Source organism: Pseudorasbora parva, chromosome 4 (assembly GCF_024679245.1).
Source record: "Pseudorasbora parva isolate DD20220531a chromosome 4, ASM2467924v1, whole genome shotgun sequence".
In the NCBI taxonomy this organism is placed as follows: Eukaryota; Metazoa; Chordata; class Actinopteri; order Cypriniformes; family Gobionidae; genus Pseudorasbora; species Pseudorasbora parva.
In genome coordinates, this window is record NC_090175.1 from 13,195,448 (window position 1) to 13,208,821 (window position 13,374).

Below are 13,374 nucleotides of genomic sequence, written 5' to 3' on the forward strand. Positions count from 1 at the left end.
TATATATATATATATATATATATATATATATATATATATATATATATATATATATATATATATATTTTTTTTTTTTTTTTTTTTAAATATACTATTATACAAATTTTTTTTAACAGTTTTTTGTGGGTGTAACATCCAGGTTCCAACACCAATGTTCAAAATAGACTTGTCCCTGAGAATGATTAAAATAAGGTCTGTCTTTCGCTCACTCTGTTTTCTTTTAAAGCCTTTAGGGCAGGCTTTCCTCCATTCGTTCCCCTCTCCTCTACCTCTCTCACTCTCCATCCACCCTTCGCTTCCTCCTCTTGTTTGTATCGTTACCTTGGGCATGTGGCATGTGCCATGAGAGCTCTTCATTAATTGGGTTTGGTTACGTTAAGCCCCAGAGCCAACAGGCCATCCTGCCAATATCACATTCCATTTATAACTCTCCGCTCTAGACTAGGGGCCTCTTTATTTTGGGCATCTCGGCACTGGGGTTGCTCACTTACTGGGGCTTTAAAGGGGCCAATATATCGAATTGAGTGAGCACTGTGTGTGTATGTGTTTATCTTTGTTATTTAAAGGTCATGCATTCCTACCAATGGGATGCGAGTATGAACACCTGGGGTTGTGTGTGTGTGTGTGTGTGTGTGTGTGTGTGTGTGTGTGTGCGTGTGTGTGTGTGTGTGTGTGTGTGTTTGTGGGCGAGAACCGTTTTGGCTGGTAGTACAGGGTGTGTTTCTATTCAGGACTGGACTGTTTTGTCAAATATTTCAATAGACACACACCTAATGCAAGTCACTTTTTCACAACAATCTTTAGTTTTTTGGTTTAGTTTTTTATTTTCTTGTATAGTGCTAAATAAATATTCAGGGTTTAATGTTACCTTTGTGTTAATGCCAATTTATTGCACAAGTTAATTTTAATTAATTCCTATAACATTACATTGATTTTATTGTTATTTTATTACTTCTTTTCTATACAACACCACTGGATTTATTTAACTTATTCATTCATATATTTGTGAATGAATACACACTATTTCAAAAAGTTTGCCACATGATTTTTACATTTAGACAAGACTAGTGTGATAGAATCGCTTACAGACCTTGCCTGTGCAAAGTTATATGCAATATATTTACACTACTGCTTTTTTTGGGCAAAAAAAGTGGATTAATTGAAATGTATCTTATGTGATGATCGTCATTGTCATTTTTGAACCAGAACAACCTAAATATTTAAACCTACATGCATTCACTCTTTTTAATTTCCTTTTATTCATAATTTCAGGGCATCTCTCTCTCTCTCTCTCTCTCTCTCTCGCTCTCGCTCGCTCTCGCTCTCGCTCTCGCTCTCGCTCTCGCTCTCGCTCTCTCTCTCTCTCTCTCTCTCTCTCTCTCTCTCTCTCTCTCTCTCTCTCTCTCTCTCTCTCTCTCTCTCTCTCTCTCTCTCTCTCTCTCTCTCGTAGGTGAACCGTATAGAGGGATTTCATCTAGATTTGTAGCTGTCGTTATCACTAAAGTTGCCAACTCCCGAATGTTTGCAAAACACCTTACGCTCTTTCACACAGCCGCTTTATTGTAGCCGCCGGCATGAGGAGTCCTCATTGCATATAAATTACAGTAGAGGGAAGCGTTTATTATAACTCCCCCTCCTCCCCCCAACACCACGGAAATGAGATAATTGAGTGGAGGACAAAGGGCTGTTGGTGCAAAAAAAAAGAAAAAGGAAAAAAAATGCTTGTTGGTAACATTGACAATGTTTGGGGCAACATAGGAAGATTGGAAAGTTGTGCCTCTACCTACATTTTTGCAAACTTACACATGCTGAGGATGAACACTAGTGGCAGTAAAACACCAACAATTGTAATATTACTTTTAACACAAATTATGATTACAGAATACAGAGACTGATACTATAAGACATCAGAACACTTTTACCATAGTGCATAATGTGTAAACTAATCTATTTAGACATTTGCATCACATAACCAGCTCCCTATGCATGTATCTGATGAAGTAATCTGCTCTGTAACTCTCGTGGTACAGTATTGAACTTGCAAAAAAATTCAGGTATATGAATCGTATGAAACACGACTCGAGATAAACAAGCTTAAAGTCTTGAAATGGTCTAAAACATCATGGCTGCTTCAGCAAATGTGTTTTATCTCACATTTGCTTTTGTCAACACTATTGGTTTAAGCCCTGTCCACACGAAGCCAGCGCTTTCCCAATCCGATCTTTTTTTTCCCTTGTTTCAAGAAATATCTGCGTCCACACGAGATTGCGAAAACTGACTAAAAACGATGTAGTTTGCATGCCAGGCCAGTGTGTGGCGCTGTAATTCTGCCACAGAAATACACTAAAAATGGAGAAGAAGAGTTGTGGCTAGCAGGGGTATAGCAGTGGTCGGAGGTGAGGCAAAATATCACAATAAAATAACAATAAATACATTTGCTACTTAACAGATGTGTTTTATGAATCCCTACACCTACCCCAACCCAAAACATACGCTTACAATAATGCAGATACGTTAATTAAATGACGCGATATTGATGTGTGCATGCCCAGTGCCTGTAGTTTTATCCCTTAACTTTTTCACCAAGCTGGACGTAATGTGATGACATCACCGTTTCAGAAAATATATACGGATTTGCTGTACACACGAAAACGGAAGATGATCGTTTTCAGATTTACCCACTTCGGGACCCGGTTTCGAAAAATATCGGATTCATGCTTCTAAAACGCCGGATCCGTGTGGACGAAACGCTGATACGGTACAAAATTTATACGTATACAGTTAAATGCGTCTCCGTGTGGACGGGGCCTTAGTTTAGTGTCAGGATTAGTGTAGATGGTGTAACCTTTTAGTACAACTTAAACACTTTTGACAGACACCTGCTTTCCAAGGCTCCTGTGTGTATCTGTTTAACCGCTTGAAGCGTGTCAAAGATGTCTATTTACAACATGTTTTTAAAACGCTGATCATTGTAGCTAATCACAGACATATCTGTTGAGTGCATGAACACAATGGCCAATCAGAGGCATTTAAGTTAAATCTGCTCAACAGTGCTCAAAAATGCTAGGGGGACATAAATAATGTCAATTTTTTTTTTTTTTCATTTAAGTACAGACTTGGTTCAGTACTGAAGTACTTGATACTTTTGACAACCCTGGTACAACAAATAGCATGATAAAGCATTGCATTGCCAGATTGAAGTTCATCTGTTTGGGATAAAAGTAAAACAAAATATATCAAAATTACAAAATTAGTAGAGGGTGTTTGGCTAACAGAGCTGGTTTTGGGTTAGGAAAGCCAAATCTGTATGGTAAACCTCAACTTGCTGTGAAAGACAGAAATGGGGGTTATCATCTAGACATGACCATTTTCATTAGCTTTCAGCGTTTAGTGCTGATTGGTTGAAGATGTGCTTTTTTGGAGAGGTTGTTGATCTGAACAGTGTCCATTTTGTCTCCCAACTCATTGCGCCCGATTTTGCCATTTCCAGCACTCCCGCTTTTCCCTTTTTCCTCTGGATTTTCTGCAGGCCCTCAGCCAGCTTGAGTTCTGCACAATGAAATTTCTTTTAAACCACATCTGAGGGGCTCTAGAGGCAGGCTTGGCCAGACCTGCTTATAAAATCCTAAATGGACATGCTTCTTTTCAATCGGCACCGCCTCTCTGCAAATATGAATAGAAAAACCTAAGCCTATTATTTTTCTTCATAATAAAAGAGAGAGCGGGGGGAGGTATGTCCGTGCTATATCCTGCCGCCCTGGCCTGTGAAAAATCTGGCCCTTGAGAGATCCTCTGGGATAAATCGCCATGGCACCGTCCGACCCGGGTTCCTGTGGGCAGTCGGGGTGTCCGGCCACTTCCTGCCCGGGTTGGGCGAAAGTGTTTTTAGTTTAATATGCCATTGAGCCGGGTTGGGAACTGGGTGGCGCAGCCTCTGATCTCAAACCACCTGGAAGGATTTGAATGGCCTTGAGTGGCGGTGAATCACCCTGCGTGACTTTTATTCAAGACCACAGAAAGCCAACAGAACCAAACCCTGCCTTTCGTTTATTAAAGGCAACCACATTTTTGGAAAGCTAAATGTATTTTAAATATGTCATTTTATTTCTTCTTTTTCGGAAGAGTGAACATTTTTCAAGGTTGGGCCTCAGGGCCCCTACGAATTAGCACTGCTGTCTTGAGGTTCCCTGCTGGAATTTTAGCTTCGTGCAATGCTCCGAGATGGCAGTTTATTAAGAAGTTGAGAGAAATGGGGTCTGACAGCTGCGACTGAGAGGACATAAAAGAGGCCCTGATCGAATAAGGTGGAACGCAAAGTGCCAGCTCCCACTCTTCATGCCTGCCGTAAGCCGAGGACCCAATACTGACATACTGTAGAGTTGTGGTGTCTTTTCTGTGACGCTTGCGTGAACCCCTTTCTTCAACTCCAACTGTTTTACGTTCTTCCTCCACTCATTGGAATCTCTTTTTCTCCTTTACTCTGAGACAGAGACTAGGGGCTTAAATGAAAAATATGCCTGCCTCTTATCTCTCTCCAAGAGGAAAAGCCAATAAGAGCTGAGAGGCGTAAAATGAAGAGGGGGTAAGGATGCTATCGTGCAGTCTTCCAGTGAAGGCCTTTCACAGTAGCTACTGCCCCCCAGTCACATATTAGTAATGAGGGCGAGTCAGGGATAAGGTTTCCTTAAGGTAGCAAAAGAGCCTTTTTAAAACTACTTGTCCAGATTAGCTGTCACCTCTGACCATCAGATTAACCTGTATTTAAACCACATCATGGACTGAATATTTAACAGGCTAACTTTTTTATTTTATTTAATTTATTTTAATTTATCAGTTTGTAAAAAGACCCAAGCAGATGTTTAATAATTGTTTTTAATTTATTAACACTTTCCCCACCAGCTGAAATTTTCATGGCCCCCAGAGTATATTGCTTCACAATCCTATAGCTCATCCTGGATCAACATTTCATCTAGTAACATAAGGCCGTTTTGATTTATATGCTGCCTAATGTTGATCACATTATTTTACATCTGCTTACATTTGCTATCACTTGTTTTTGCTTCTTCTTTGAATTTTTTTGATCAGGAGATTCAGTACTCTTTCAGAAAATGTGTAACAGCGCCCCCTACTGTATAACAGTGAAAATACGAAAAGCCAGACATTACTGTCAATGGTGGGGAAAGATTCTACATTTGTGCTATGCTATATTTTTATCTTATTACTTTTTTACTGTACAGCACCAGTGTTTACAATTCATTGTTTCCTCTGGGATTTTTTCCAGCTGTGGTGGCAGGCCTATTTCCACCGGGGGAGGGGGGTGTCACCCATGGGTGATGTCCCATAGAGCACGCCCCCTTCCCCCTGGTGGTTAAACCTCCCCACCCAAGAATCGCATGCACTCTCACACACAGGCCCAGGAATTGAAAAATAAGGAGAAGCGAAGGCTATATTCATAATCTATGGCAAAAATACAACTATACATTAGTTGGTGGATTTCAGCAGCAATGTTATTCTAGAAAAATCATGAGTGCACAATCAGTTTATAAAATCTAGTATATATGAAAATGAAAATTTTAAATGTACAGTTTTTATGAGAGAGCAACATATGATAGATAGTACAGAACAAGATAGGCTGTTAATAATATTTTATTGCGTAAAAATATTATATGAAAGGCTCCAATATATTATTGAGCGGCAAAGCAGCCCGTGCACAGAATGATGGGCTTAAAGCCATCATGTTGAAATATTCAAACTTCAAAGCACAAAGGGTAGCTATATTGATGCTTAGTTTATTATATCTAAATAACCCTTTTCTTTTAACAGTTACCGTGTGCATGAAGAATAATTATTAGTGTTACTGTCGTAACAGAATGCTGAATGGAGAATAGAGAATGAATGAGAAGAGATGAATTAACGACTTACATATTTATTTGTTCACATTATGCTATCAAATCAGCTTCAAAAGTATTGGAATATAGTGCACAAACACTTTATGGTGCTTTACAATGTTTTTTATGCCTTTTTAGTTGTGCTTAACAATAGCTAAGTAAAGTAAAGAAAGTTAAGTAAAGTAAGTTAAAGGTGCACTATGCAACTTTCCGTCCACTGGAGGGCGCCTATTCCAAACAAAGGTGCAGTTTGATGACGGCAAGTTTGAGTGCAGCATCTTGGGACATGTGGTCTTCACCCCACAGCCGGTGGAAAATAGGACTCGGGCAGAAATCATGTTCATGGATGCGGTTATTAACGTTAATGCAGTGTAAAGCAGAGCAGGACCGAGTGTTGTGGAGCTGAGCACGGCCACTGGAAAGATTGTTACAGAAACACATGGCTCGCGAGCAGCGGGACTTTTATTATGACAGGACTTTTATTATGACAGGGCGCGCGCACAATTTCCGCTTTTCCGGCCATTGTTATGAGGTGATGCAGCTCTGTTTATCATATTAGATACATTTAAGTGTGTTTAAAATGATGTTATGACGTTCCTCTGTGCGTTCGCTCGGCGCTGCTGTGACTTGTTCACACTGCTAAGAGGAAAGCGCTTCTGCCAAATATAGCCGGAAACCGAGGGTAACGCAGATGACGCGATTGACAGGCGACTCCCTCAAATGCAATGCTGAAACGTCCCGGTCCTTAGTTAAAATAGCAATTTTCTCACAATTTACAAATAGTTGGAAACATTTGGGATATTGTAAGTACTTAACTGAACAAAATATATAACACTGGCCTGGTGGTTTTTGGATAATTTACTGCAAAAATACTACATAGTGCACCTTTAAGTTTATTTATATAGCACATTTAAACATAGCAGGACTGTCCAATCTGTAAAAAAAATAAAACTGGAAAATGTAACTTACTGGTAATTTTCTTCCAGTACATTATCCAGTAATTTTACAGATATTTCCATTAACCCTTAAAACACAAACTAATGCAATGTGTAATTCAAAATACAGGTAAAACACCTGTAAAAAAAAAAAAAACAATACTGAAAATTCCTTCATATTTATACAGTACATTGTGCCCTATTTTTACGGACTTGTTTTACTAGAGTAAAAAGAAAAATACAAAAACAGAATACAATTGAATAGAAAGTTAGAAACCAGTCTAAACAAAAGTATAATAATATTTTAATGCAGGGAATATAGATACGTTTTCAATTTTGACTTAAAATAGTAATGGAAGGTGCAAGGTGTATGTCCATGGGCAATTGGTTCCAAAGGCGGGGGCGGCATCAGAAAAAGCTCAATTTCCCTTCGTTTTTAGACGAGAGCGAGGGATGGATAAAAGAGCCCATTTAATAATAGTAGGCTATGCACAATATTAGACGTCACTGAAAAGCCTTGCCCGTGGCAGGGATGATTTTTGGTGTGGCGGCCCGCCTGGAAGGAAGGAATGTAGCGGAAACACTGCAATTAATTAATTAGTTTGTTTGTTAATGCCCAGTTTCACTTGAAGCATGTTAATTCACTTATATAGATTTATAATACTAGCCATCATATTGATAAACAAGTCTTAACAAAAATAATCATCTGACAGAATCTGACCCATCATAAACCTTGTCAGCCTGGGTCATGAATAGTAACTGTACACATAACGTTTGCCCAGTACCAATTTCAAATTTGTTCGATTGACTACAGATGTGAACTGTTGGCAGAGACTTGGTCTTAGTCTCAAAATGACATTTCAGCTGGCTGCAATTTGTTTCCTTTGCAGTGAAGTAAAGCAAAGTTTATATACGTTTAAGTTATTACCCCAAAAGTGGGGCAAAATAACCTTCTAAAAGTGGTTAATTATAATATTTGCTATTGCTACACCCCTACTTGAATTTGAGGACAAGCTCCTGGTTCAACATCCTTGTTGGTCTTGGAACAACATTCCCAGCATATTTTAGGGATATGCTTAGAGCTTAGGGCTTCAATAACATGATCAACCTAACATTTAGCTTTGGTTTTAATAGGGTTTGGGTTGGGGATAGGGTTAGGAGTAGATTTATTTTTCCAGGACCAACATAGGATCAAGGAGCATGTCCTACATCTGGCATTTTCAAAAGCATTGAGTAATAAAGAAATATAGAGTTGTGTATCATCAGCATACTAGTCTCAAGACTCCCAAAGAATGCATTGGAAAATGTAGGTGTTTTCGACGTGTTTGGAGCTCCTAGTGTTGGCTGTCAGAGCTGAGATCTTTCCAGAGAATGCCATTCATATCATCGTCCTCCCTCTCAGACGCTCCCGTTTCTGAGAGACTCCGAAATAACGCCCCCCTCCAAACGCGCACGGACACACTCTTCCCTCCCCATGGTTTTACTGCAGTATGTCTGCCGAGGAAATGGCACCCTACACCTGCCTCTCTGGCCAATTAGCCGGTCGGAAACGGCAACCTTTGCTCCCGAATTAGGACAAACCACTCATTTGTGCCTGTGGGAGTTTTGCCTGTGGCAGGGGTGGGCCGCTTCTTACCCCAGAGAGATGGGTAAAGTTCTGCAATTGGAGATTCAACACAGCTGAACCTAAATTAAGTTTTAAGGAACAGTGCACAATCAATAACTGATGTTTTTTGTGTGCACTTTTCTTTCTAAGGGATTTCATGTTTGTTTTATATTCAGATTGATTTCATAGGACATTTTTAATGCATTTGTTGAAATGTGATTTGATTATAAACTGCCTTTAAGACTTCCTGGGAATTTCCCACTCACTATGAACAAATGTAATGAGTTACTTTTTATATATTTGCTAACAAATACAGGACCATTTTTATAGCGCTAGTGCAAATAAATGAAGGGTGAGGGAATGTGCATGTGTTATGATATTTCATCATTCTCACCACACTAATAAATGGGACATACATTTGTCTCCTCATAAAAATATTTTTTTTCTAAGCGTTATTGCTATCAGAGCTACACCGGTGTTGATTTAGAGTCTACTATAGTCTTAACCGGTATTTTGAAATGTTTTTTTTTTACTTTTAATTTAATTTTTATTTCAGTTTTAGCTGTTTTAGTAGGCTACATCAAGTTCAACTAAATGAAATGTGATATGTTGCTGTGGCAGCTAGCTAAAAAACAAAACAAAAGCAAGTTTAAGTTTTATTTCAAGTGACAAATGTTCTTTCATGGTTTTATTTGTATTCTAGTTAAGTATAATAGTCATGAGCTACTTAAATGCATATAAAGTTCTATGGTGAAAATTCACAATTGCAACCAGCACCACTTGGCTTCCTCTGATTCTTTAATTGTCAAGCCCCCAACTTTGACTTCAAGCTCAAGGAAGTTTGGGAGTAACAACATTGTGCGCATATCTCATTAATAAACTATTTTGGACAGAAATAGATCGTCAGGTAAAGGAGAAGCTCACCAATTATCCAAAAAATTGCTCCATGTTCTTGCACACTCTGTACTTGATGTCCTTTTGTGTGTGCTGAGCATTGCTTTGTGAGTCAGCTCAGAGCTGTGTATGTGTGTGTGTATGTGTGTGTGTGTGTGTGTGTTGAGTTCGCTGCTGACGTGATTAACCCTGCTTAGTTCCATCCCAGACGGCCGGGGCTCTGTAATGAACTCCCTTATTCACTGGCTAATGATTCCCTTTGATCTTCAGCCCCGAGACCTCTGGTCTGCCTCTGCCCTGTGGCGTTCCCATCCTCCCTCCCTGTTTCTCATTCTCTCCTCCTCTAACCCACACTCTGTCTCTCCCAACCCCCTTTCTTTATTCATTCGTTTCTGCCCCAAAGTACTGCAGTAGACAATCCACACATCATCGTTGGTGAGCTGGAAGTGTGAATGCTCAACTTTTTTTGTCCATTTGTTAGTCTGAATGCCTCGCTCATATATGATGTGTTACAATATCCTTTTTTCCCCCTCTGTTTTGTGCAGTCAAATAAGGTGCCAGTGGTTCAGCCGTCCCATGCCGTTCACCCCCTCACCCCTCTGATCACATACAGCGATGAGCACTTCGCCCCCGGCCCACACTCGGGACACCACCCACAGGACGTCAACCCCAAGCAAGGTAAACGCATGCAAACCACACAAATACTCTACTGGTGTTCACTGCAACCTAAAAGTCATATAAAATCACAATTTAGCAGCTATAAATATGACTTAAAGACATTATCCTCATCTGTTATTGGTCTGCACATTAGGTATTAAATGGTTTTATTTTTATTTTAGTTAGCTATAATATCCATGTGCTACACAAATACATTTAAAATGAAATTATAGTCAAAATTCAGAATTGCAGCCAGTACCAATTAGCTTTGATAAGTCCGCCGCAACTTTGACTTTAGGCTCAAAGAAAATTGGCATTTTGGCAGTTACGACATTGTACACATAAACTATTTTGGACAGAAATAAATAATCTTTAGATCAAGTAAATGAGAAGCTCACCAATTATTAACCATTAAGTTGGAGCTAATACCTTTAATTTGAAGCATTTTGATGTTTTGGAATATTGTGTGGAAAATGAATTAGGGCGGAGCTTGATTTAATCCATTTTATTTAAATGAAATCTAGGCTTTGATATTATTAGTTAATATTTTGGTTACATCAGGGGAAAAGAAAATTGTTTTGTATAGGCGAAGGAAGTTATTACTTTTTTAATAATGTAGTTTTACCAAGATTATAACTGGCATTATTGAGAAACTGGTAAAAATATGGGTTAAAAATGGTGTTATATTCACATAAAATATTATTTTTTTAAATGTATTTAATCACTCTCATGGTGTCCAAATCTCTTTGACTTTAATTCTGTAAAACAATAGAAGATTTTTGAGAAATTTCCCCCCATGTTTTTCTTGTTTCAGACTAATAGAAATTATTGGTCATCAAAACTGTTTGATTAACAACATACTACAAAATACACATTTTTTGGTTCCACAGTAAATGCAGGTTTAGAAGGACATGAGGCTGAATACAAGATGATAATTTTAGAGTGGACTATCCTTTTAAGTCTGTTGGAATGTTATTTCCTGGTGTTTTTAAGCACTGTTTCTGTAATATCACTGATCCGAAGAGACATTAACTATACACTTACACTTTAATAAGCTAACAGTTCATTCTTAGTAGAATCCGATTTCCCCCAAGTCTGTAAAAGGAGGTGAGGTTAAAGTTTAAAAGGGGCGTTGAGATTTTTGGCAGGCGTTGTTGCACGCGAACCCAACTCCATATGTGCTCCTTCCGGCTAACACTCACCTCTGTGGCAACTGGCGCGGGAGAGGGCAGACAGGATGTGATGAAGTGAAGGAGGTCTGGAGAGCTATAAATAGCCTAAACGAGGCTGCACGCCACAAGCAGATTGGCCAATGATCCAAAACTTGCCCTGTTTTCATACACAAACACAAACATGGAGTCACTTATTCATCAGACATAATACGCTGAGGGCGGAATGGATAATACACTTACACAAAGAAAATATGAAAGATTAACGTTCCGGTCCTTTTACTTAGTACCCAGAGAGCACAGATAGTCGACATGAAGTCAAAGTGGACCACATTTACACATTTCTGATCCTACTGTGCATATTATTCCAGTAAAAACGAAATGTTTATTTCCATGATCATTCTGAAATGATTTTCTTTCTCCGTTTATGTCACCTATGCAGTGCTGAGGAAGACAGTGATGTTATCTAGTACTTAACACAGTGATTTAATATCCAGTTTAGCCCTTTTGCAGTAACAGACCACACATTCTGAGCTCCATGTGAAACAATGCAGAGAAAAAGGATGCAGGGGTTGTTTTTAAATGGGATGTTCTTGCTGTGTGTGTGTGTGTATCCCTAGGGCTTTGTTGTCATCCATGGACACCCCTTTGACAGTTTAATTTAGCCCTAGGGCCTTACTTCACTTTCCTCTCCTTGATTTAAGTCTTTATACACAAACACAGTCTTGACCTTGGTGCAAATGTGTGTTTGTGTGAGTGTGCACGCGTGTGTTTTGGGTGAAGTTGAGAAGCTTAGTACCGCAGGCCAACTGACATCCATAAGCAGCATGAATCATATCAGCGGGGCTTATTAGAACAGCGCAAAAGCATTCCTAATTATCCCATGATCCGCTTATGCACCGCACCGGACCGTAGGGCCCAACTGTGCAGCACACATTGATGTCACACTGCTGTTTTCCAGATGTGTCTGTCTCACATTAACACACGCCTCTCTCGTTTTCTCATCTGCCTCTTCTTGAATCCTGAAGCAGGTATGCCCAGGCATCATCCTGGACCTGACATTCCCAATTTCTACCCGCTCTCCCCAGGGGGAGTTGGACAGATGACCCCTCCTCTGGGATGGTGAGTACACACATGGCCGGTTACAGGTTACATTTAAGAGAACGATGGTTGTCGACAACCGTGAAACGAATGGTTTTCACGTAAGCAGATCAGGTTGTTTTAGAGCAATTTGTGTAGAGACAGGACATTCCATACACTGGCTGCATAGACTTGTTTTATTTTGAGAGCATGAATCTTCATGTATGGTGAAATGACACATGAACACACACGCATTATTTTTTTTTAACTTTCAGGTTCTCTCATCACATGGTACCAGGCCCTCCTGGACCCCATGCCACGGGAATCCCCCACCCCGCCATTGTCAACCCGCAGGTGAAACATGAACCGCAGCACGACACAGACCTGATGCACATGTGAGTGTCTTGTCCATTCAGCTGCAAGCTTTCTACGGCATGCTAAAAATACAACCTTTATGTTTCCTGATAACATACTGCATTGATTATTGGCCATCATTAGAGATGGCTCTGTTTTAATTTACTGGTATTGGTTAATATTGGAAATATTGACATGAGATAGTATTCTCATTATTTGTGCATATTACTGTCATCTAACAGTCAAAGTTAATCTTTAAAAACAGGATTAATTTAATAACATTGTTAAATGCAATCTTTAGTAAATCTTGAAAAATTCATATCCATTTTTCACTTTGCTTTTAGCATTTTAAGTTTTAGCATTTTCTACATGCATATCATAGATCTTAATTGTGAACAATTCATCTGTACATATGTTTTATCTTTTCTTTTTTCTGACCTTACAATATTTAATCAAATTGTTATAACTGGTCCTTCCGGTGACTTCTCTCTGGGGATGTATGCAGGATTTCTCCAATAATTTAGGCTGCGTCCAAAAACTTTTGGCAGCTGACTTGTTACCTCGCTGCCTCATCAGGCAAGGACTAAAGTCCCCGAAATACTCACAGCGAAGTTCTTTTTCATTCTTTGCTTAGCGGTAAACCAGAAGTTGGAAATACGTGAGCAGCAATATACTTTTAGCGAACATCCCACACTTATGAGAGCGACGGTTACATTAATATGTAAATATGTATATTTACATAAGAATATTCTTGTAATATTTTTAAAGAAAGCATAAGAAGAGCAACTGAT

General features: G+C 39.2%; 1 protein-coding gene across 4 annotated transcripts in view; it reads left to right on the top strand.

Annotated features, from left to right (window-relative positions):
* The window catches only part of lef1 (lymphoid enhancer-binding factor 1), a 49,855-nt gene that overhangs the window by 19,215 nt on the left and 17,266 nt on the right, over window positions 1-13,374 (top strand). For 2 of the 4 annotated variants that reach the window (XM_067440967.1, XM_067440969.1), the window contains exons 4-6: window positions 9,869-10,001; window positions 12,178-12,271; window positions 12,505-12,624. In XM_067440967.1, the coding sequence (XP_067297068.1) occupies window positions 9,869-10,001; window positions 12,178-12,271; window positions 12,505-12,624 (347 nt within the window). The remainder of the gene's footprint in view (window positions 1-9,868; window positions 10,002-12,177; window positions 12,272-12,504; window positions 12,625-13,374) is intronic. The other 2 variants (XM_067440968.1, XM_067440970.1) reach the window with 1 other exon arrangement.